Genomic DNA, 24067 nt, shown 5'->3' on the forward strand with positions numbered 1-24067 from the left:
TTGCGGACACAGTTACGGTGAAGAGTGGGCCTAAAAATGGAACCAGAATTCAAGAATATCAGACAGACCCTATCACGAGGAAATTGTGTACGTACTCTGCATGAAAATGGAAATCATGGTCTGTCCGTGGCCGTCGGATATCTCACCCTTTGTCAAATCAATACCTCTCTCTCTCTCTCTCTCTCTCCTCTATTGGTTGATGGCTTGATATATGCTTCTGGAACAACCTTCTGGGGAAAACTTTGCTTAAAGAAGCAAAAGTTGGAAAGTGAAGGTGAAGAGAAAACAGGAAATTGTCGAGCGCCGCAAACATAGGCCGATAGCGAAAATGTCCACAAATGGATTTTCCGACCTCCCGATAATTGAAGCCCCAATTCAAGTCTGGATCGACCTCTACATTCAACTTCTGCCTTTTTTTTTATAGCAAAATGTTTTTTTTGCTCATGTTTTTTTATTCTTTTTTTTCTCCAACTGTTTGCAACTTGAGGAAAGAAAGAGACAAGAAGAGGAAACAGTTAATTTTCCTCTTTAATGGTTAGGAAAGGGAAGCAGAAGTTACCAAGGAAAACCAATGAAAAGTTATTTCCCTCCTCTTTCCTTTCCTTGTTTGGAACATGTGGGGAAAAGAAGGGAAAGTTAAAAAAATTTCCTTCCCTTGTTTGGTTTGAGGGAGAAGAGACGAGAAAATGGCAAAGTAGGATTCCAACCACAGTGAAATTTTTCCCATTCTTTTTTCTCCCATTTTCCTTCTTAATTATTTCCCCTTTCTCTCCCCACTTTTCACAAGTTCCAAACAGACCTTTTTTGTCTATTTATTTGTTGGTCTCATTGATATTAGCACTTTTTTCTTGCCCTTTTTCTCTTTAAAGCCAAACAGGTGAACAGTACTTTTCTTCCCACTTCCCATCTTTGTTTGCAAAACCAAACAAAGAAAGGGACCTATTTTTGCTTAGAACTTCTCTCTCACCGTCTCTGCCTATTCTCTTTCACTTCCACAAGTTCTAAAACAAACTTTGTTTCCTTTCTTGTCCCCTCAAATTTGCCTCCTACTTTTGGGTCTTGGGTTTATTTGACATGTGAATAATAAAAACCTTGTTTGGGGACAGGTTCAAGTGCTGAAGATGCACATCAACTGTGGAGGATGCAAGCGCAAAGTCAAGAAACTCCTGCGCAGAATCGAAGGTAACTTAACTTGCCAATACACTGTTAGATAACGCCCTCTGGACCTCTATTGTGCTATGCATTTACAATTGCATTGCGATTACTGACCCGAAGTACGCGATCTCGATCTACAAAATCAATAAAGAACGCGAGAACACGAGATATGTACGTTGCTCACCTGGGTGTGTATGGTGGTGGGTTTTGTTACCTTTCCCAGTCTCGGCCTCGGCCTTGGCCCTGTGCCTTCATAAAAGGTCCTGGACAGTTTCCCTGGAAGTACAGTAGGATTCAGGACCCATTATTTTGACCACACCTTTCATTAGCTGGGTACTGAAAGGCTCAAGCCAATAGTTGGCTGTAGTGCGGACTAAGATGGCAATCTACTCCGTCCTGCCCCAACCCCGTCCAGTTCGGATGGCTCCCCGGCATTTCTCTTGGATTTCGGGAAGAATAATGGATCTTCTTGGGAGCGGTTTGGGGTTGCCCCGAAATAGTTTTATAGGTTCATGACTAAACTATTGCCACATTGCGACTCATGCTCATTTGAGATTAGAGAAACACTATTTGACATTTCCCTCATTCATCGTGTAACCTCATTTGCATCTATCTTACTACGTGGTACGAATCCGAGTTTTGTTTTGGAGGGATTTTCCATGGCCCTTAATAGCCGCGTACTTGAGTTGTAGCAAAATTGTTCTTGCTCCGAACAAGTTGTTCGACGTAGAGATGGGAGACAAAAAATCATTTCCCGTTACATTTTTGATGGGTTAAGTGCAATCCGCCCTCGCTCTGTTCCATTGTTAATCCTTGCCGGACTCCTATAACTTTGTTCTTCACTTTTATGGATCCTTATCTCCCGTCGTAGAATCCGCTAGTTTCTGAAATATTGTCGACCTAAAGCGCAAGCACATGGGATTATCTTGTTCGTCGAAAAAAAAAACGTAAGCATATAAGTGCGTGTGTGTATAAACGCATGTAGGAGGTGAAAAAATCTGTGTTACATTTTCACAAGCAAAGCAATCTTTTCATTTTGAACTTTATCATCAAAGTTTTATAGGCCTTACCTCCAAGTTAAAGAAAGATTCATAACCACCATTGGTCTCTGTTTCTCATCTTCTATTGTTATTTAAACTTCCTCATGTACAGAATGTCTAATTAGCAACTCGCCACCTTCTCTCTCAAAACAAAATGACCAAGATTGTGGATGCAACCAAGTACATATTCTTCCCTGCACTGTAAAATTGTAATTAATTTTGATTTCTTTTTTGAAATTCAGGTGTTTATAAGGTGGAAATAGATACAGAACAAGATAAAGTCACTGTCACAGCTACCGTAGATTCTGATACTTTAATCAAGAAGTTGGAGAAATCAGGTAAACATGCAGAGATTTGGCCTCCAAACAACTACCACCAAATCCAGCCCAACCAAGAACAGGCCTTTGCTGATTGGATCAAATATGGAAAGGTCCAGAACCAAATTCGGGGTCCCATAAAGGGCTTGAGAGGCACCAAAAGAAGGCCTATGATGGGCCCACCATGTGGCCCAGAAGTTGATGATGAGTGGGCCTATTATGGGCATCTGAACCAGGACATAGGAAGGAGGCAGCAGCCTTTCACGGCAAATACAGTGGTGGACAACGTGCATATGGGTGCTATAGATGGATATAGCATGGATGGTGATGGCAACATGAAGTCAATGATGGGTTTTCAAGGTTTTAGTGCCAGTGATACAGGGTTGCCATCGTTCGAACACCATCACCCTCCACCATACATGATCCTGAGCAACATGCAAGGCCGACCCCACTACAAGCAATCTCCAATGATGAACATGGACACGTATGGCATGCAACCGATGAACAACCCAATGATGAACATGGATACGTATGTTATGCAACCGATGAACCACCCAATGATGAATATGGACACGTACGGCATGCAACCGATGAACCACCCAATGATGAACATGAACACATATGGCATGCAACCGATGAACAACCCAATGATGAGTCAATACATGCACGTGCATCAACCCCAGAGGACCAATTATGCAGCTTCTCCTGTTACTCCAAACAATGACTTTTATGGCAACTTCAGCTATGTACCATACATGGCAAATATGTAGAAGGAGAATAACATATCATAAAATGAGAGTGCAGAGAAAAAAAAAAGCTGGATAGCAAAGCGATGGTGATGAACTGGGAGAACTATGTTCGTAATCAAGAATCAGCTATACTAATTTGTGATACAATCTCAGGTTGGGTTACATTAAGTCTAACTATTGCCTTAGTCATTAGATATGGTTATTATAAATCGCTTCTACATTTTATTGCGTCTATTGAGCCTGCAAGAGAATTCCGTTGCACCACCAAAAAAAAAAAAGGTCTATTTAGCCTGCTAATGTGACACTTATTCATGGAACTAAACAAGACTCACAACAATGAGAGGACTTTTGCAATCATCATTGCCCTACATTTATAGAAGAAAGAAAGAAATTGCATGCTTCCTTTATTTAAAGTAGTCTTTGCTTAGTCTAGTAAACATCACAACAAAATGAAAAGACAGGAAAAAAAGAAGAAAAACACTAATGTTTTATATCATACTCCCATGGTAACTTCAACCTAGTAGTAAGACCACGCATATACTTATGTCTGAAGAATACATGCGATTGATACTATTGTTCAATGTAGCACTCAATTCAGATGTATCTCTCGGTCATGTATTTGACCTGTGGGTGACGAATGTATGTGATTGATACTATTGTTCAATGTAGCACTCAATTCAGCTGTATCTCTCAGCCATGTATTTGACCTGTGGGTGACGAATGTCGTCTTGGCTCTGTATTAATCGAATCTCCAAACTGCTTGATTCAGGATCGTATCCCGCCATTTTGTAGTCACTCAATGTCCTCTGCAGAAGTGCCTGCAAATATTGGAAACAACCTAGCGATCACTCAATATAAATAGAAAAACTAAGGTCCAATGGTCTGACCAAACACAAACATCCGGGAAGTGTAAAACATTTCAGAATAAAAGACAAAACACAAACACCAATATCGAGATATATATTTAAACACTCCCTATTTAGCCTCTCGCATTCCTCGTGTAAAAGACCAAGATGGTGGCTAAAAGCAGTGGAGCAGGAATATTCCCAGAAAAATGGAAAAACATGATAAAGAGGACCCCCAACCCCTAGCATAGAAAATCCAGTAACTCGGAGTTCCTCATCTATACTCATATTATCCGATCCTTTACGACTTCCAAATTTAGACTGAGCTAATGCAAAATTATCAACCACTACAAAAATAATGTCATTTGTGCATACACAAAAGACACCCCAAGCAGGCCTTATGGGTGAGTATCTTTAGAAGAGATCAAACACTTCATATATAAAACAGCAAACCAGGAATACCTGCAAGCTTGATACAGCAAGCTCTGCTGCTTTGTCAAGATTATCAGGATATTTCTACAAAGCATAAAAGTAGATTTGTATTAGAAACAACATAATAGGGGCAAAAATGTCTCTGGAGTTACGGCAATAGTTATTGGTTTTACATTGCTCCATCCAAGTAATAGTGCAGTCATTAGATCCCCTGTTCCCTACAGAAGCATGTACATGTCTCCATCAGATTAAGTGAAAATAGAAAAAGAGTTGCTCCTACAGCATCGAACTTACACCAACGATAAACGAAATACCTAAAGTATATGATAGGTAACATGTAGAAATAACAAAGTGGACAAAAACAGAAAGTGTTGAGAAAATTATCAACTTGTAACATGGATAGGCATAAAGAAGGAATAAAGCCTGTTAGTGCAGTGAAACAGATAAAGCCTTTACACGTTTCCCATATATACACTCAAAAGTTGACAAAATGGTTTGATATCAATCATGAACTAAACCGGTACAGGGACAATGAAAAGCTTAAGGCATACCATCAAATTTTCGTGTATACGAATAAATTAAGCAAACCAAGAGCCATTATAAATGTAGTGCTCACTTTGGGTTAGGCCGACAAGGTAACACTATAATATCTCAAACTTGAATAATGTAGCAACATTCTCCACTACAGGCACAAACAAAATGCAAGAATAATTGGTCGCTCAAGTTCACCCTAGACCACAAGGCAGTGAAACTATTTGTGCTCCTTGTATTTGCCACAGAATGATTAGAAGCAATAGGCAGGCCACCTTGAAGAAACTTTCAGTAGAGGAGGGGTTGAGCCTGGAGTGTTTTTGTGGACTATTCATGTTAAAAGTTTCAAAGGGAAACTAATCTGCGACTTCGACTGGAGGTCCAGAAGATTGTCCTGTGAAATAGCAGCAAAATTAAGGTGGTATATTTGTCCATGGAATGGCCAGTGCAGAGCCAATACCTGAATGAGAGAGTCAGGCATCTATGGCAGGGGTGGCTGGACGGGAACCGTTACAAATTCGAGTTGCGATTCAATTCTCGTTTGTCATTATAAAATCTGGAGGTAGAAGTGGGATACTGGATACCATGAAATTTGTATTTTTTAGTTGCAACAAAGGTGTAGAGGAGTCATAAAAAATGACAGAAGGCTATTGATGTCCAATGAAACATCTGCAATAATGTTCTTATATTCAATGACACGATATATGTAAGCTACAGAGGAGCGTCATTTGTGATGCCTGGTAACTTTGTCTCGAGGATAGCTTCTGAGCTGCACGAGTCATTGCTGATATCCTAATTTTTTCTGGTTCAAGTTATTATGACTCGAGTTGTCCCTATTTCCAAACGCTAAACTATATACTGCTCTCAGAAGAAGGCATTAGATTCTTATGAGGCATCTTCACTATAATATCTTTTTCTATCCTTGACCTAATAATAGTTCTTAACCCAAGATGTTCACAATTTGTTTCATCGCTGTGGATTTCAAACCTCCCAACATTCTATTGAGGCATATCCCCTTGTGATGACTGCACAATTATAAATAGATTATATTTATTGTCACCATCACTGGTATGAATTTTACATGGGTGCAATAGTATTCCACTGAGATTCATTTTAAGTGATGTACGTTCTTTCATCCAGGTAAGCAATCTTCTAACCATTTTTGATAAACCATAGCTTGCTTTCTGTCAGCACAACTCAGTCCATGGGAATAAATATGGCTCTAAGTATACGAGTATTGAGCATCATATGACAAAAGAATTCGATAAGCCAAAAAAAATCACTGTGCACTTTACAAGAGGCCCAGTCCATTCATAAGGCTACATATGCCACAAAAGAAAGCCATACCTTTACAACCTGAGTCTAAGAATGGATACGAGACACTAGGAGTTCCCGGAAACAAAAATGTAGGTTTCCCTGTTATTGCTAAAACTCATGCTAGATTATTCATGCATGCTCTTACTTCTTAAGAATGAAAGTAACTATTCAGAAGATTCTTCTTTCGCTACAATCACATACCGTGAAATATGCAGGAATTTTGGGTATCGCAATCCTGAATTGTTCAGGTGACTTACCCTGTCGTGTATAAGAGCCAAATGCAAGAAAATTTTCATTAGTTAACAGGAAAGAAATAACTTCATAATAGATCACAGGATATAACTTGACATGACCAAATTCATGATTTGAAGACCAAAAAGAACAAAAACAATGAAGTCCATTAGTCATAATACAGAATTGCACCAGACGCAATAAAATATTCTCTCCGTTCCTAATTAAGAGTCCATCTTTTCTTTTTTGGATGTTCCAAAATCATTGTCCACTTTCAAAAGTCAACCCAGAAAAGACTACCAATTTCCCTTTTTGCCCTTTCTTCTTGAGATTTAGATATTTATTTTAGCAAACCAAATTACTCTGTAATTCAAAAGTGGACGCCATTATAGGAGTAAAGAGTTGTCCTCTCTGTTTTTCTCAAAAGTTGGCGCCATTATTGCAAATGGGCAAAATTGGAAAGTAAAAGTTCTGGTTAGGCAATAATGATGCTCCCTTAAATAGTGGGATTCCCAAAGAGGGACAATGAATTCGGAACAGAGGGAGTACAAACTTTTCAGCAGCATCTTTGACTCCACACAAGCTCATAACATAAATATATTAACAGCAGACAATCTATGGGGTTTTCATCAAGAAACACATTGGTTGACAGCAAGCTCATCACTCAATTAACTGACTGGCTAGGTCCCATGTAAAGCCCAAAGAAGCACTAATGCACTTAATAGGTTTTAACAGCCTAAACAATTGTGAAAAGTTTAACTATTCCCAAAATCGTGAGTATATTCCACGTAAACCATATAATATTTACTTGCTGTTCATAGAAGAATGCTATTAGTAGTACTCAGAACAATCTTGAATTAAGGCAGTTTAACTCAAGACCATTGCAATATTGAGTTAACATACCCAATGCCTGTACGTATCTTAGGCCTTAAAACTATCTTTCAGACTTTCATAGGCGAAATCTCTACACATAATTCCTGTTTAGTGAGAGAGGTTAAATCATGCTGTACGTATCTTAGGCATTAAAACTATCTTCCAGACGTCATATGCTCATATGCAGTCTAAACTTCTTGCTTGTGCACACTGAGAGACTTGCCTTGATAACACTGTCTTAGGGGCCCCCAATACCCAATGGAAACTCTAAACAGCCCGCATAGATAACAAGAAACTGTCCTCAACTGTGCTTGGGCTGCTAATTTAATATCATATCCTCGCAAGCCTATGCTAGTAAGTCAACAACTGCCATATAAAGCACAATGCTTCCACCTTTGTGCCCAACCAATAGAGACAAATCAAGTGTCGGGGCGCGTGGCTCTCAAGTCAACATGTGGCTCGTGATAGTATGCTAATAAAGTGAGGCGTTAATTAATACTCACAAGAAAGGTAACCATATACTGCCTGATCACGTCTTATAATAGAACACTAGCAACAATCGACCAAATAGTTTAGTTTGAGTGACCAAATAGATGTCAAATTTGAATTCTTATAACTTGAACAGGACTTTGTAATTAAGACAAAGACGCACCATTTCTTTCTGATGACTGCCAATAAGGAGAAGATTGTCATCAATATTTATGCTGGTTATCACTACCTGGGAAAAAAAAACAGAAATGTTCTAATGTTATTCGACCATACACATGCAAGATCTATATCAATCCAATAGACAAGTCTTTAATTCATATTATTTGTTGGAACCATAGCCTTTCTTTAGGGTTTCAAAGCCTATTTTCAAACGAAATCAAAGAACTTGCAATAGTTAGCCTTATTTCAAAAGAAACGAAAAGCACATGAAAGGTGGTTGTCTAGTATATACTCGGTGGATAGTTTGATACATTGTTGAGCCATGCTTTTGGAACCATTGATAAGTTAACATGATATAGAGCCTTATGGGAGGTCTTGGGTTCAAGTCTCTCCATTCGCGTTTGTCCCCGTTAGCATTATGCTACTCCCCTCTGCATCCTGTTTCTTTCAATATCCGCTCGTTTGCATCTCCACGTGCAAGATGGGTTGCACGTGAGGGAGAGTGTTGGATAGATTGATATCGTAGGCCAATTCATGCAAGCTAAGCTTTTCAAATACTCAATAACTAACCATAATAACACTATCTAACCTTTGGTGGTCCAGCAGCATGAAGAATGTTGCAGGCTTCCCGGCCATCTTTTTCTGACACAATTCTGCCACAAGAGAACCTACTCAGAGGGATAACTAATTGATGCAATGACATAGAAAAGGAAAAAAAATCCGTAAGATATCTCCAAAACAAAACTCAATTGATGAATCCAGATATAGGAGCATATCCCAACATCAACACAAATTGGAATTATTTTCCACCAACATTTACAGGTAGCATAAACTGATGCCATTACATCAGATATGAAAACACGCTATAATGAATATGAAAAACGAATTATACAGTTTCAACATGGAAGCTTCTTTCTTTGTACTAGATTTCATAGATTGCTGTACCAATTTCTTTTACGCCAATAGTACTCATTTAAACAGAAGGCAAAATTAAATAACCATCAAATGTTACACTTAGGGGTGCCTCTCATCTCTGTCAGGCTTAAGTATGAGGACTGAGTGGTCTTGAAGGAGAGAATTCTTGCTAGAATTAATTCTTGGGCAAATAAGAAAATGTCCTATGGTGGGAGGGCTAATCTTATCCAATCTGTTCTCTTTAGTATTCAGGTCTACTGGAGTGCTATATTCATTCTTCCCCAGAAATTGCTTTAATGAGATCAATAGCATGTTGAGTGCTTTCCTTTGGAAGGGGGAGGAGTTCAAATGTGTGGGTGCTAAGGTGAAATGGACAAGTGTTTGTTCTCCTAAAAGAGAAAGGGGGCTGGGTTTCAAATTGACGAGGGACTGGAATAGAGCCTCAATGCTTAGGCAGCACATGTGGGCTATTGCTAGCAAAGTGTGGGTTCATACATACATCATCAAGCATTACTGCTTCTGGTATATGCCTTGCCCTCCTGATGCTTCATGGACTCTGCGGAGATTGTCCAAACTTAGAGGGATTGGTCAGGACTTGACGACATGGGTAGTGACCCTAGTGGGTAATGGTCAATCAGTTTTCTTATGGCTTGATCATTGGCATCCTCTGGGACCCTTGTACGAGAAGTTTAGGGAAAGGGTTGTGTATAACCTGGGCAGGTATCTCTCAGCTAAAGTGGAGTCTATGATTCATCCAGGTGAATGGAAATGGCCTCGGCAGAGGAATGCTGTGTCTAGGGAAATCCAAGCTCATACACCTCCATCTCTGCTACCTAATAGCCACAGGGAGGATAAGCTTATTTGGGTCCCCAGTGCTACTGGGATACATCTTCTGCCTGGAATGCTATTAGAGTTAGGAATCCTGAGGTTCCTAGGTTCCACGTGGTTTGGTATCCAAACCACATTCTTCGATGGTCTCACCTGTTTTTTGAATGTCCTGTCTCTTGTTGGATATGGCTGTATGGCAGCATCTCCTAGCTAAATGTAGAATTGGTTGGAGACCAAGAGGCTTGATTGAGGAGATTGATTGGGCTATTGCTCATGTGAAAGGAAGTTCATTTCACAGCAGAATTTTTTATACAATCATGGCTGCATCTATCTATCATATCTGGTGGGCTAGGAATTTGAGAATCTTTCAGAATACCTCAGCAAAAGGAAGCTCTGTATAACAGAATTGTCCAACAGGTTAGGTATAGTACGTCTTCATGGAGAAGAATTCCCAAGACTGTTGCAAACCGGAGGATGGCTGTTGAGTGGGAGTGTGCTGAGCGTATCTTCACTTCCTAAAAGCATGGCGTTTTTTGTTAGCCTAGTTTGATTTTGTTTTCCTTGTACTCCTTGTAGAGTTTTCTTGTTCAGGTGGGTTTATTGTTTTTTGTATTCTCAAGGCTATGCCCTTGATCCTTTTTTTTTGGTTCGGTTTTCTTGATGAATCTACCTTTACCAAAAAAAATAAAAAATATACCCATTGGATGTCATAGACCTATCATGTATGGTAATACAAACTATAAAGTCCATAAGCTATGAAGGACATAATCAGAACAGAAAAAGTTCATTATACCATTCTGCAGCATCAGTGATGGTTATAAATACCTTAACCCAGTCAACTGTTCTGCTTCAAACTGGTTAGGAGTCAACATTGAAGCAACAGGGACTACCTAAACAAAATGGATGTTACTGAAGTGTATAACGTCAATCCCAATTAAATTGTTGACTTAAAATCAACAAGAAGATAAACATGAATAGAAGGACAACTACGCGCGACAAGGTATTATATTTATTTACTCATTTTCTTGAATTAGAGAATCTCAGATACCTAAAACCTTAAGACAATACCTTTGATAAACCCTAACAAAAAATTGCTCGAAATATTTTCGAATCCATGATTCCATGCCACACTTAAACTTGTGCAAGTTATACATCATCTCAGCCCATAGAGACAAAAATGAATAACTTACACGCTGTCAAGTTTCTAACACAGCAGCATAATGAAATATTCAATGAAGTTTATCAGTATTATATAATGAGTGGGACTGATTTCTAAGCACTTCTAAACTAAAATGCCAGAGATGGTTGCTTGGCACAGGGTATCGGGCAGGATATAGCGACTATAAGTCACCAAATGAAAACCAGAGTTGTATTCCACTGCTGTTCTCCCAACACTAAGGATTTCCAAGACCAAGGCACAAGCATTCATTAAACTGAAAGGCTAACTTCATGGCAGGAAAAAAGCTACCTTCTCACGGTATACTGCTACCAATTCTGGAGGGACATAAAGCTTTCCCTCATCACCCATTACTGGATCACAAACTACAAACGCAAAGAACGATACTCAAGAAGCCAATTATGACCAAGCTATCTATAATTCGAAAGAGAAAATAAGCTTCAAAGATACCTTATTCTACAAGAACATTATGTTGACATATCAGAATATGCCACCAAAATTAATTCGACAATGCAATAAGTAATCAAATCCATCATAAAAAGTTTAGGTGGATACATTATTCCACAGCAAAAGATTTGCTTGCTTTATTCAGCACACAATAATAAGAACCTCAAAAGTCAACAGAAATTCATAATCAAGAAAACAACCATCAAAATTAAAAGAATACTGGTTATATCCCTGTTTTGAACTGAAGCAGGGTGTGCAAAGATTCCGTAAATAGGTGAGAGTTCAATGATACCAGGATATTCCCCATAAGCAGATACAATTTGAGGTTTTTCAAAAGGACGATAAAAAGTCTCCTTCACCAAAATCTGAATATAACAATAAGATGAGAATCTGTTTGGTTCCAACAACGCAGGTATTGGACTGGACAAGTACTTATAGGTCCATAATTGAATCATAGTATAACCATTAGCATTTTGCAAAAACAAAAAACAAAAAACATTGATAGACCTTCAGTGTTGCTTTCAATAAAATTATTATTTCCATTACACCAAAAAAGTGAGCAAATAGAATAATACTTCTGCAATGTGATCATAAAAGAATTATGTAATGATAGAACCTACAAGCTCTCAAACTATGAACCCAATAAACCAAAAACCAAAGAATGATGACTTTATAGTCACAAGAAAGTTGAGCTTTAGTATACAACTCACCATAAGTAAGTTTGGGATTGACAGCCCGAAGCTTACTGACGACTTCTAAAATGGTGTTCAAAAAGGAGACGGAACCAATATAACCTACAGACACACCAAACAGACAAAACAGTGCAAAAGATGGATTAATAAAGTTTTGAGATATAAAATCCAGTCTAAAGGCCACCCAATAAAAATGCCAGATTACAAGAGAAAAACAGTGAAGCAACTATTAAAAAGAAAAAAGAATAGATTCATCAAATATAGTGCATATACAGGAGGATCGCGAACACAAAACTGTTTTCATGTACAGAATGCATATTATAATTTTCAAGATGACAGGTGGGTCCACCATAAGTATTCTCGAAGAGATTCTCTCTATCTAGTGTCTAGCCATTCATTTTGTACACAATTATCCATCACACATTCACAAGAAATGTACTGTTTTATTTACTCAAACCTTGTAGACTTGGAGTAAACCAAATCAATTTGGAGAGCAGGAAATGCAATGAGGCAGGGAAGAAATGCTTTGGATACGTAATATCTATATTACAAGCTTGAGGGAATGAGAAAAAATGAGTAGAGGCCCAAATCAAGATGGTCAGCTACACAAATGCCATAGTTTGATCCACAAAAGATTTTTAAACCCAACCTAGCTATAAGGTGCGAAAGTAAATGCATGTGTTCTGAGAACAAAGCTAATTCAAACATAATGGGAAGTCAAATTAGTTTACCAAGTTCCGTATGCTAGCAGTCTAGCAGATGATTGAGAGCGACTGGAACATGGCCACCAGCCAACATGGCAAACAAAACCAAATACTATTAGGAAGGGCAATATCATACCAGTCAATAAATGGGTGTAGAATAATAGATCATTCGCTTCAAGGCCTTCTATTAATTCCCACAGTTGTTGTCCATTCAAAACTTGCCCCTTAAAAGTTGGGTATCCTGCACAATTTTCAGGTTAATTACATTAACAATGGCTTGACCAAAATTTTCACTAGGATTTCATGCCTGAACATATGCATACTCATAGATGACCCTCAAACCATATGTCAAGCCTCAAACTGTTAAGGTGAAGTGATATAAGCATCTTGCCTGTGTGGTTTGAGAACTGCACTGAATTGATTGGATCCACGTCATAGCCTAGTAGTTGAAGAGGGAAAACAGCTGATTTATTGCCAACATATCCCTTGGGAAGATAGACAACAAAAACAAATCAATACAGGAGAAGACCTAATCTCCAACAAGCTTATTCGAACAAATGACTCTATCAGCTAGGATCGAAGAAGAGCATGCATTGCATTATCCATGCATGTCTTCATCTTCACCATCATAATCCGAAGTGAAAGTAATTAAACTTGGGTTACTCTCAAGTCAAACAAGCCATATCTGCTTATAGGAGGACCCCCAAAAAAATCCCTCATTCCTCCCCACCAAAATGTCTCTACCGGTGTTCCAGAGTATTTTTCAGCTATCGAATAAAGTGACAATCTTGAGAGATGTGATCATTCTCCCGTGATTCAATGGCCAGAAACGCACTGGAAAATTCTAATCTCTTACGGTTTGAACCCTCACCAAATAAAGTGTCCATTAGCTCTACCAACTGCCGGTATTGGTTACAAAGAATTCGAAATCCTATTGCTAATTGTATAAAAGGAAAAACAGTATACAAAGCATCAATACCTGAACAGTGTGAGATTGAATGCTGAGAACTCGACCCGTTTCCGATGGCAGAGCCAATGAAAGGATCGGAGGCGCCATTACCGAGTTCTTCGAGCTTCTCAACCTAAAATTTGTCAACTCCAAAAAAAAAACATCAAACGCTATGCAACCACACACGCATTCACACGTCTATCTGAATGCAAAAAACTGAACTTTTGCCATAAAGATTCACCCGAAGATGTCTGCCCCCCCTTGTTGCTTTCAATTCCAGCCAATTTATGCGCTGATACTTTAACATATAGTAATAAAGATTATTTTGAGATATGAAATCGATGAATTGCCAGCTGTGGCGTCCGGATTGAGAAGTGGTCAGAGAAAGTTAACTGCGGCTTTTTGAAGGAGCGAGGCCATGTGGTGATTTCGACAATGTTTTGTTTGTTTATTTCGAAAACTGCACGTTGGAAAACGACAGCGGCAAAACCAATTGAGATTCTAGGGCTCCGCCGTCACTCACTCCGCCGTTTAAAGTACGAGTAATTGCAGATCCTGTGCTGAGATTGGACTGGTACTCTTTGTTATCGATCCTAACATCTCACGTGTGTACAAGCTCTTGGTCATCATTTTGGTTTTTAAGGATGGGGTTCTATTTATGAGTTTTTAACATTGGTATCAGAGTCACCACGCTACCATGTTCTAATTCTAATTTGATCCGCGGATGAAGTGACCTATAGACTCCACTAAAATATTCAAAGTATTGAATTGATAGGTGGGTGGAGCTACCAGAAAAAAATAAAAGCTATCATCGGATCAGTGTCAGTAGAGTGGGCCGTTGTGGACATCGGTCGCGGAGCGTGGTGGTAACAAGTCACATGTCGCCTATGCATGGATTTGGCTCAGTGTATATAAGCTTTTGGACACCCTCTCCTAATAAGCTGATTTTAAATGGTGAGTCCTACGAGTTTGTAACACTTTTTACCTCGTTTTTTTCCATATGTGTAGTACATTTTTTAAGTTACTTTCATGATTGGAATGATTTATTTGTTATTTGATCGAGAAAATTAATTACTATAGAAATTAGAGAATTGATTTTCACACTCTGTTTTTTGATATTCACAGTTCCTTTTTGTTTTTTAATGGTGAAGGTGTATGATTTTTTTTTTTTTTTGTTAAAAGACAAGAAAAAAATGTGAATATAAAAAAAAAAGTATGGAAATCAATTCCCTAGAAATTTCTATATTTATCGAAGATGAACCACATGACTACAAAATATTCCTCCCTTTCTCTTCCTCTTTAACTGTCCCAAACGATTTTGCGTGTCATTTTTAATAGTTTATATATATCGACGTATACTATATTCCATGTTTTTAAAATTATTATCTTATAAAAAACAATTACGATTTATCAAATAATACCTATGTTGCATATTTTTAATAATAGATTGAGAGACAAATATAATTAAAAAAACACGCAGAACCGTAATGTACACTTAAAAAAGAACGGATGGAGTATATTTATCTTGAGATATATGTCTTTGGATTTATTTTTTTTGGATACACATGTTCTCAAATTTTGTTTATAATAATTTTTAACGTGACAAATATTCTGAACAAATATTAAAAAATAAACTGTTTCTATTATCAAAATAGAGTTGGAAAAGGTCCATAAGGACAATGACAGTTTCAGAATTTTCTTTCAACGAAGCTTGGTACTAAATTCTCACATTAACTTTTGACTTCGCGATACCTCATTCATATCTAACAGATAGACTACGATCTTATAAAATATTCAAACCGTTCCAATTCTTTAGTTTTTGTGATATTTTAATTAATTATATTTTGCAATCTATAATATTTCAAGTAATTTTGAAAACATCGTTTAAAGAGGTAATTAAAATCTATCAAATAAGGTCCATATCGCATATAAATAGTATTACTAATTAAAAATTATAATTAATTTTTTATCCAATTGGGATAGAACAAGAGACAAAAGAATGGGGCGGAGGGAGTAGTAAAAGTATTGCTATAGGTACCGATGGGAACCGTACAGACGGCGTACTGATGGTCACGAAGGACCCACTACGGGTCTCGTATGGAAAATCTGAGCCGTTCAATAATTTTAAAACAAAAATCGAGTGGGTATTGTTAAAAAATTAGCTCAATCTAGTATGCGTAAATACTTGATCCAAGCTTCTCATTTTTCATCCAATCTTCTCATTTTTCCCGATTTTTACAAAATGGAAAGATCGGAACGAGCATTTACACATATCGGATTAAGCTAGTTTTTCGCAATGTAACTTGTTTTTTTTTAAATTATTAAACGTCTCGAATTTTTCATGCAGAACTATAGTAAGTCCCGCATGGCCGTCAGTACGCCGTCATTATGCACAACCGTCGGTCCTTGTAACTTTTTCGTATAAGAATAAGCTTTCCACCTCATGAGCAAAAGAGATTTCACTGTTTCCCAAAACAGTACTCCGGCATGGTATTTTGAAAAAGTTGAAGTATTAATTTTTCGTTTCGATGAAGGAAAATTCTAAAATCAGCCCACTGGGCTGACAATAATGAATGTGTGAATGTGTATTAAAAGGTATAAAAAGTACATAGAAATACGTGTTTTCCTTGTCTTCTAATATGCTTATCGTCAGCCCAGTAGACTGACAATAGCAAGACCGTTCAATGAATGTGACCCAGAAACCATTAATCATTCACTTTCCATCTGACTTTATTTTGTTACTACTATTTAATTATATTCTTATTTTTATTAGTTTCGTACATGTGATTAAGGGTCGGCATCGGGCCGGGCTGGCCCAGCCCGCCAAGTCACTATCCAAACACCTCGTGGGCTGAGCTGAGCGGGTTTTTTTTTTTTTTGCGGGCTGGTCAAGGCGGGCTGTGTTTATTAAGTTGAAGCCCAAGCCAACCCACAGACTAGCGCAGTCGCCGAGCTGGTAGGCCAAAGTTCAAGCGGGCTCACGGGCCGGGCCACACAAAACAATGTACATTATATTAGTACGATAAAAAAATGTATATAATATTAGCACATCACACTCAATACAGTTATACACATTATATATTGTATGTATATATTATATATTATAGCATTGGGAGCATAAAAAGAACTCCTCCAGCCAACCACAAATGCATAGAGCACCCCACACACCTCTCTAGTCTTTCAAGATCAAACTTTTGTTTCTCTTTTCTCGGTAAGTGAACTTCTTCTTTTCTTTATTTGCTTAGTGGAGCATAATAAATTAGTATAGTTGATGGTAGTGGATTAAAGTAGAGCATAATAAATTAGTATAATAGGCGGGTTGTCAGGCGGGCCTCACAAGCATGCTGCCAGGCGGGTCAAGCAAAAATACTTAGGCCCAAGCTCACCCATAGAAAACTACTGGCTAGGCAAGCCCGCCGTTGAACGGGCTTGGGCTGGCTAAAAGCTCATCAGGTCTGACGGGTCTTCAAACTAAATGATGACCCTTACATGTGACATCGTACTGATAATATTAAATAAATCACAGAAAAAATGGTAGTAGTTTATCCTTCTTAGGATGAAATTGATTTTAGAACTTAAACCTTTTGACTTCAAAGTTGTTTTCACTTAGCAAATGCCCGGTCTTATTTCAATTAAAAAAAATATGCAAGTTATTAAGAGCGATCGTCAAATTTTCATTATCAGTGCGAGAAAGAAATAGAGCCCACATTATGTACAATAGAAATATTATGTACTATGTTTTTGGGTACGTTACTTGTCTTTTTAGTGTAACCACAAGTGAGTGCCATAAAAAATAACGGAATTCATATTTATGATTAGTTATGAATTTTATGGTTCATGTGTACATTATGCATTCCTTATTATGGTTCACTTTGTTGCTTGTTTCATTTGTTAGGATTTTTTTTTATTGGTAATTATTACATATCATTCCAGATAATTCCGAATGAATGTGTACGTTTCACATAAAAACATAATGAATTATTTTGGTTAGCCCAAAATTATATGTTGTTAGTTACAAAATATTTTGATTAGTAACCAAAAAAACTAGGTCAAAATATGTACCACCAGACTTTTCATATAGATTTTACATACAGTGAAATGGTATCAGAATACAAAATTATAAAATAAAATAAAAAACTCTCTATTTTTATTGGTCCTTTTTACCACTTTACACCTTTCCTTTTGTCTTTAACCATTGCGTTAGTTAATCATAGTTGAGCCTAAAAAGAAATACGCTAATCTATTTTTGAGAGTACTAGCAAAGTGCGCACATCGTTCTGTGCTCATTACTATTTGTATTGCATTTCTCACTGTGCTCATTACTCTTTGTATTGCATTTCTCACTACTTACCTTAAAATTTGCTTTCAACTGGCTCAAGTTCTCACATTCTTTATCCATCATTGAATCCAAAATAAGAATCAGAATCAAATTCTCAAAATCAGAATTAAATCCTTAGTTGATTCAGTTTTTCTTTGATGCTAATTAGCCGGCCACCCTTTTAATTCCTCCTCGACACATCCCACACAAGTTGGGAGACTGCAAACATAGCCCCCCCTCGGCCCAGTTAGTTTGAATTACGCATGTGATCGAGGCGGAGAACCAAAATATGAATCAAATCTTTATTTGATTCTCTACAAGATTTTCGAAAGATTCTGAGAAGGTGTTCCACTTTTTAAAAAGTTAATTTTTTTTCAAACGGAGGTAATTTCAAACTCAAATATAATGAAAATGAAAAATATTTTTTTCAAAGATTCTGAGAAGGTGTTCCCCCGGCGACCGCAATATGCGAAGTTCCAACTTGAGCTGTCCACAAGAACCAAAGAAGTCACTTGGAACCATAAGGAAACTATTCGGAGGAGTGTGTTCGATCCGCCCACAAACATTCTCAGCAAAAGATTGCAGTTTCACTGATCTTCCACCGCTGGTTGCGAGGAGATTGTATGAAAACCCTCTCTCTGAGGAGGTCGGCGCCATACAACAAACATCTATCACGTTTCCAAGATTTTGAACCCCATTGTTGAGGATAAATACGGTGCCTTCTTGTTCTTCCTGAAGGATAACATACTTCTGTAGTAATTCTAAGGAGATTGGGAAGGTGCAGTCGTAGCAGAAGCGCTTAGCAGAGCCTGAATGGTCGGTGCTGAAGTGGAGGGATAATTTCTTGAAAGATCCGATGAAAGCACAATCAGAAAGAGGGCACGAGCACGGTCCATAGATACACATGCCCTCGTGATGACTTTTCTTACCGCGGAAAACCAGTTCTGTGCACCCATACTTCTTGTACTGGCATGATATTTTCACTGATTCAATGATCTTCTCAATCGGGCGGCAACGGTTGTGGCCAATAGTGGAAGAGCAAGTAGGACACTTGTTTCGAACTTTGTTGCAACAGGAGAGGCATGCCAGATGCCCATTCAAACACTAAATTGCCATTTCGCAAGAGAGCATGTTAGAGCTATTACTTTGCCTTGCAGCTAAGTAGTCGGAAGAGTGCCAACAATGGAAATACTGAAGTTTCACTCTACACTTCTCAAAACACATAATGGAATAATAGTGTACATTACCAAATATGTCAAATACACCTCACGGATTCAAAGAGAGCAGTGATATCGTAAATTTTATACGAATACTATTTGGAATTCTATGTATCTGATAAACTTTTATTGTCTAGCCTACCAAATGCGTGAAGTCAAAATTATAAAGAAATGAACGCTCCCAAAACTTTTCAGTGTAATGATCATCTTTATCTTGAATCATCAAAACAAACCCGAACATGCTGGCTAAACCAAATGGCAAGTATCCACATGATAAAAAGATAAACAACTTACGTTGCAAATGATAGAGAATTAGAAAACAATGTGCGTAAAGACTGTGATGTTCGGCCAGGTCATATATATAAGGAGGCGGATACATGTATCATCTTGCAGATGTAAACCAAGTTCAACAGAATAATAGAGATGGCTTGTCATCTTTGAAAGCTACCTAGCAAGCAACAACTCAGGGACCCGTATACTGAAACTGGCACTAGTATATCAAAACTGCTCATCAGTGAGCAAATGAACCACGTTGAATCCACTTTTAGACATTTGAAAAAATATAGCTCGCGTTTTGACAAGTCGCAAATTTCTGACCAAAGAGGCTTCTCGGTATATGAAGAAAGGGAGAAGAATGGAAGCTTGCTTGAAAGGATCAGGAAGGGCAGATGAGCCAAGGACGGTAATCCAAAATTGAAGACTAATCAGGAAATAGGCATAAGGGAATACTTTTACTTTGGCCAGCAACACAAGTAAATGCAGGCTTCAATGCCAGCAACACAAGTAAATGCAGGCTTCAATTTAGACAGACAAAAAGAAAGTGGTTTGAGAAATATTTTCTTTGAAATCATTGTACATTGGAAGCTATTTTCCCGTCTTTTGGACCAGGCTCCTGTCCAGCCCACTATCCTCAGTTTGCCTAGTTTTGTTGACCAGGGGTAAGCCCACAATGCTGATCAAAACCGTTTATATTATAGATCTCGCGGAGAACTAAATTCTTGCGACCAATGAACTTGCTTGGACACTGATAGCTGTCTTAACAGTTCATTTTTCAGAAGACAAAGGAATGCAAATGTGATTTCTGAACTCCCTCGGTCCTTTTTGCAATTTGTGGATTTACGATATACTTATCAATGTCTGATCAAACTAATCTTTTTACAAAAACGTGAACGATTTCTATGACCGTTGCAAACTCCGGACACACAAGGGCCCATAACTTAACTGAAGAGGACACTGGACAGGAGCTTAGTCCTTGTAAGCTGTTGCTAAAACAAACTTATGAGAGCATCTCCAGTCTTACCATTTTAATTGACTTGGAACCAAAATTTGGAACTCAAACTCGTACCAGAATGAATTTTACTCAATTTTTTAACCAAATCAATTAAGGACTTTTACTCTAAAATTTTGAAGGCTTATTTTTGCTCTTCAGAATTCACAATTGACTTTTACTCAAAAAATTTCTTACATTATAATTTGTCCATCGGAGTGATTCATATCAAATGATGCTTTTATACCGACTTAAGAATAATTTAGTACATTTCCTTCGGACAGAGGGATTCATAAGAAGAAAAAAAAAAGGGTTATCGTTTCTAGCTAAATCACTTATTTGGATGGAGTATTTCGGTGAGAAATTGAGAGAACTACAAAAAGAGATTTTTAATTTTTATTGGCTCTTCCCTTTTCTCACCCAAAACTCACAAATAAAAGTAAGATTGAGTGAGAAAGGGCTGTGTTTTCTTATGTCACACTTTCTCATCATCCAAAGGGCTGTAAAGGCTAGAGATGCTCTAACCTAGCATAAGAATGAGGCCACAAGGCTAAAACAAATAGATTACAGAAATAAGAAAATCAGACCCATCTACAGAAGTACACAAAAACAAAAAATATACATGGAGGGGGTTGGAAATAGCAGACCTGAAAGACAGGGATGCTTAGGTTCTGGAAGCAGATGGGGCAATCGAGCAAGTCGGCATCGGTTAGGGTTAGGAAATTGGAAGGGTCCCCACTGGCTTTGGCGGAACACCCGAATACGTTCGTCCATGCTGCTGCCTCTTCTTCCTCTTCCTCTTTCACGGCAGTCCTCCGTTTCTTGCTACTTTGATGATTGGAACACAAGTAGTCCAAGTCTTTTTGCCAGTCTCTGACCTTGGCCCAGTTAAGGTGATCCCTGGACGGAGGAGTATTCGCCATTCGAAGGCCTTTTTCCCTCTTGTCTTCTTCTACCAACGGAGTGTTGGAATTGGGGAAAGAAATGGAGGGAAAAGGAGAGGAATACCACAGTAAAAGACAAATTGGCGGGAAAATGGACCTTTGTTTCAATTTTTCCCTCCTTTTTTCTTAAGAACCCAATAAGAGCATCCGCAATGGGAATAATCAAAATCAATAATTAAAATGTGTCACGTCAGCATTTGATTATCCATTTAGTTCATAATCAAACTTAACAAATTTTACCTCTACATTGGTTATTTTTGCATCCCTATAAAAAATCCCCCACAATATGCAATGTACCTTTGTTCAATTACAAACGAGTTCTAATCACGCACCCGACCACACCAAATTCTTATTCTCGATGAGACGATTCTAATATAGGGTGTTTTTTAGTTTTTTAGTTTTGAATTTGGTTATTGGGTTTGATTATTGAGTTTTGGTTATTGGTAAAAGTTGTTAAGTTTGGTTATGGAATGGGTGGAATTTGGTTATTTGCTAAAAGACTTGTAACTTTGCTTATTACAATGTGAGGTATTTTTTTAGCATTGTTGTTAAATTTGCTTATTCATACTAATTTGCTTATTGCAATGTGGATGCTCTAATAAGAGAAGGGAATTTTTTAAAATCTCCGATATATCTTTTGCAATATATAAAGCGAGAAGTGAATTTGGTGTGATCAATTTTTGAAGCTCCGTTACCTCTCCCTAGTTAGCAATTGCTTAGGTGAGTTTGGTAGGTGAAATTACCCTCTTGCCCTCCTTCAAAAAAAAATTTTTTTTGAAGTTCCGTCAAAAGAGATTTTCGCAACTACTTTTAACGAATCATTAAATAAATAACTGTTATGGGCAAAATAGTAATCGATTTCAAACTACCTACCACAATCCCCACCCCACCATTCCCACTCATACTCCGGGCTTTGTTTGGTTTGGATTTTAATGAAATTTTTTTTGAGGTAATGAGTGGAGAGAAATAGAAAAATAAAATTAATAATTAAAAAGAAAACTTATGAAAAATGGTACACAAAGAGGGGTTAATTCTAGACACCAAAAGCGAATATAGTCTAGGGTTTGCCATTCCTCTAGAATGGATTAAAAGGAAAGAATGATGGTACAACATTGACCGAAAATTCTTTTAAAAAAAAAACGAAAAATATTAGGATCATGAAAATTAGGGGTGTGCAAAAAAACCGAGACCCGACGACCCCGACCCAAAGGGTTTCGGGCGGGGCAGAACATGTGGTTTGGTCGGGTACGGGTACATGTTTCCAAAAAAATCAGTTTTCGGTTCGGGGCTCGGGGGGCTGTTTTTTTCTTACCCGACCCGACCTGACAAAAAGGTAACGAATTCATATAGTTTACTTCAATTTTGGCCGGACCCGCCCGCCCCGACCAAAAAAATCGGTTACACGGCCGGATATCCCCCCTCCTTCGGTTCGGGTTCGGGTCCCAAAAAAAAACGATAACCGACTAGTCGGGTTCGGGATCGGGTCCGAACCCGCCCTGTCCGCCCCGTGCACACCCCTAATGAAAACATTTCATGAAAGTGTCTTGAAAGGAAAATAAATAGTTCAGAGTTTTCTTACCCCATTCCAGAAATCCAATTAAGTACTTATTTTTTAAGAAAATAATTTCAAACTCAAAAATTATGTGTTTACGTAAATAATTTTTCTAACAATATGAGTCTTAATGAGATCTTTTAAACGTTTCAAAAAAATTAAAATTTATTTTCCATTTACATTATTTTTTGAGTTTAAAAAAATAAAATAAATTGTTTATTTTTAAAAAAGTTTCTGAAATGGGGCCCACACTTCTATGGAATGTCTTCATGTGTCATACCATCCTTCAAAAAACAAAAATAAAATTAAATGAGAAGAAGTCCATTTTTTTAGTCATTGTTTTTGATACTTTGCTTTGTTTCTTATAACTTTCCGAAAGTCTGTCCACACATATTTCACGCACAGATTGTGCACAGATTTTTTTGTGGGGCCCACCACAGGTCCCACACAAATGATCCGAACTGTTCATTAATTGCAAAACACTTTTTCAATGGCTTTTGTGAAAAAATCAGCTAAATCCGAAACTAATAGGTACTCGATCCAATCATTTAAGTTTTCATTATCTTGAAATCTGAATGAAAAGTTAGATGATTGGATCGAGAATTTATAGGTGTCAGATTGAGCTAATTTTTCAAGAGGACCCTTGAAAAAATATTTTACATTTAATGAACGACCCAAATCATTTGTGCGGGACTCGTAGTGAACCCCACAAAAAATTTGTACACGATCTGTGTGGGTAGCAGCTTTCTACAGTATAACTTTAGTGACATTTCAACTTTATTTATTTATAAAAATAAAGTCGACAGTATTTTACTTATGCCTTGTTTTTTTTACAATTCAAAAAGAATTTTTCAAAAAATTCCTCCTAGATTCCCCCTAAATTCTTCATACTTCCAACATTTATCTCTCTATCTCTCTC

At 37.7% G+C, this 24067-nt stretch overlaps 3 protein-coding genes across 4 annotated transcripts; 1 reads left to right on the forward strand and 2 right to left on the reverse strand.

Moving 5' to 3' along the window:
* Positions 1 to 933: 933 nt before the first annotated feature.
* LOC131336447 (heavy metal-associated isoprenylated plant protein 37-like) lies at positions 934 to 3453 on the forward strand. Its single transcript, XM_058372300.1, has 2 exons — positions 934 to 1182; positions 2438 to 3453. The coding sequence occupies exons 1-2, from the start codon at positions 1122 to 1124 to the stop codon at positions 3280 to 3282; spliced, it is 906 nt and encodes a 301-aa protein (XP_058228283.1). The 5' UTR covers positions 934 to 1121; the 3' UTR covers positions 3283 to 3453.
* A 178-nt stretch (positions 3454 to 3631) lies between these two features.
* LOC131336446 (pyridoxal kinase) lies at positions 3632 to 14458 on the reverse strand. 2 transcript variants are annotated; one of them, XM_058372297.1, is made up of 13 exons: positions 14092 to 14458; positions 13881 to 13983; positions 13293 to 13386; positions 13038 to 13142; positions 12216 to 12299; positions 11350 to 11423; positions 10707 to 10771; positions 8728 to 8791; positions 8143 to 8208; positions 6588 to 6644; positions 4712 to 4756; positions 4569 to 4622; positions 3632 to 4079 (listed from the first exon to the last, which is right to left on the reverse strand). In XM_058372297.1, exons 2-13 carry the CDS (start codon positions 13956 to 13958, stop codon positions 3939 to 3941), a joined length of 927 nt encoding a protein of 308 aa, XP_058228280.1. In that variant the 5' UTR covers positions 13959 to 13983; positions 14092 to 14458; the 3' UTR covers positions 3632 to 3938. The 2 variants fall into 2 exon arrangements, with proteins under 2 accessions (XP_058228280.1, XP_058228282.1); XM_058372299.1 differs by having other exon boundaries at positions 14073 to 14458.
* Positions 14459 to 18445: 3987 nt separating this feature from the next.
* Positions 18446 to 21670, reverse strand: LOC131336373 (putative E3 ubiquitin-protein ligase SINA-like 6). The gene is made up of 2 exons (XM_058372173.1): positions 21300 to 21670; positions 18446 to 19272 (listed from the first exon to the last, which is right to left on the reverse strand). The coding sequence occupies exons 1-2, from the start codon at positions 21573 to 21575 to the stop codon at positions 18565 to 18567; spliced, it is 984 nt and encodes a 327-aa protein (XP_058228156.1). The 5' UTR covers positions 21576 to 21670; the 3' UTR covers positions 18446 to 18564.
* Between the last annotated feature and the right edge of the window lie 2397 nt (positions 21671 to 24067).

The sequence above is a fragment of the Rhododendron vialii genome, chromosome 8a, assembly GCF_030253575.1.
Source record: "Rhododendron vialii isolate Sample 1 chromosome 8a, ASM3025357v1".
Classification (NCBI taxonomy): Eukaryota; Viridiplantae; Streptophyta; class Magnoliopsida; order Ericales; family Ericaceae; genus Rhododendron; species Rhododendron vialii.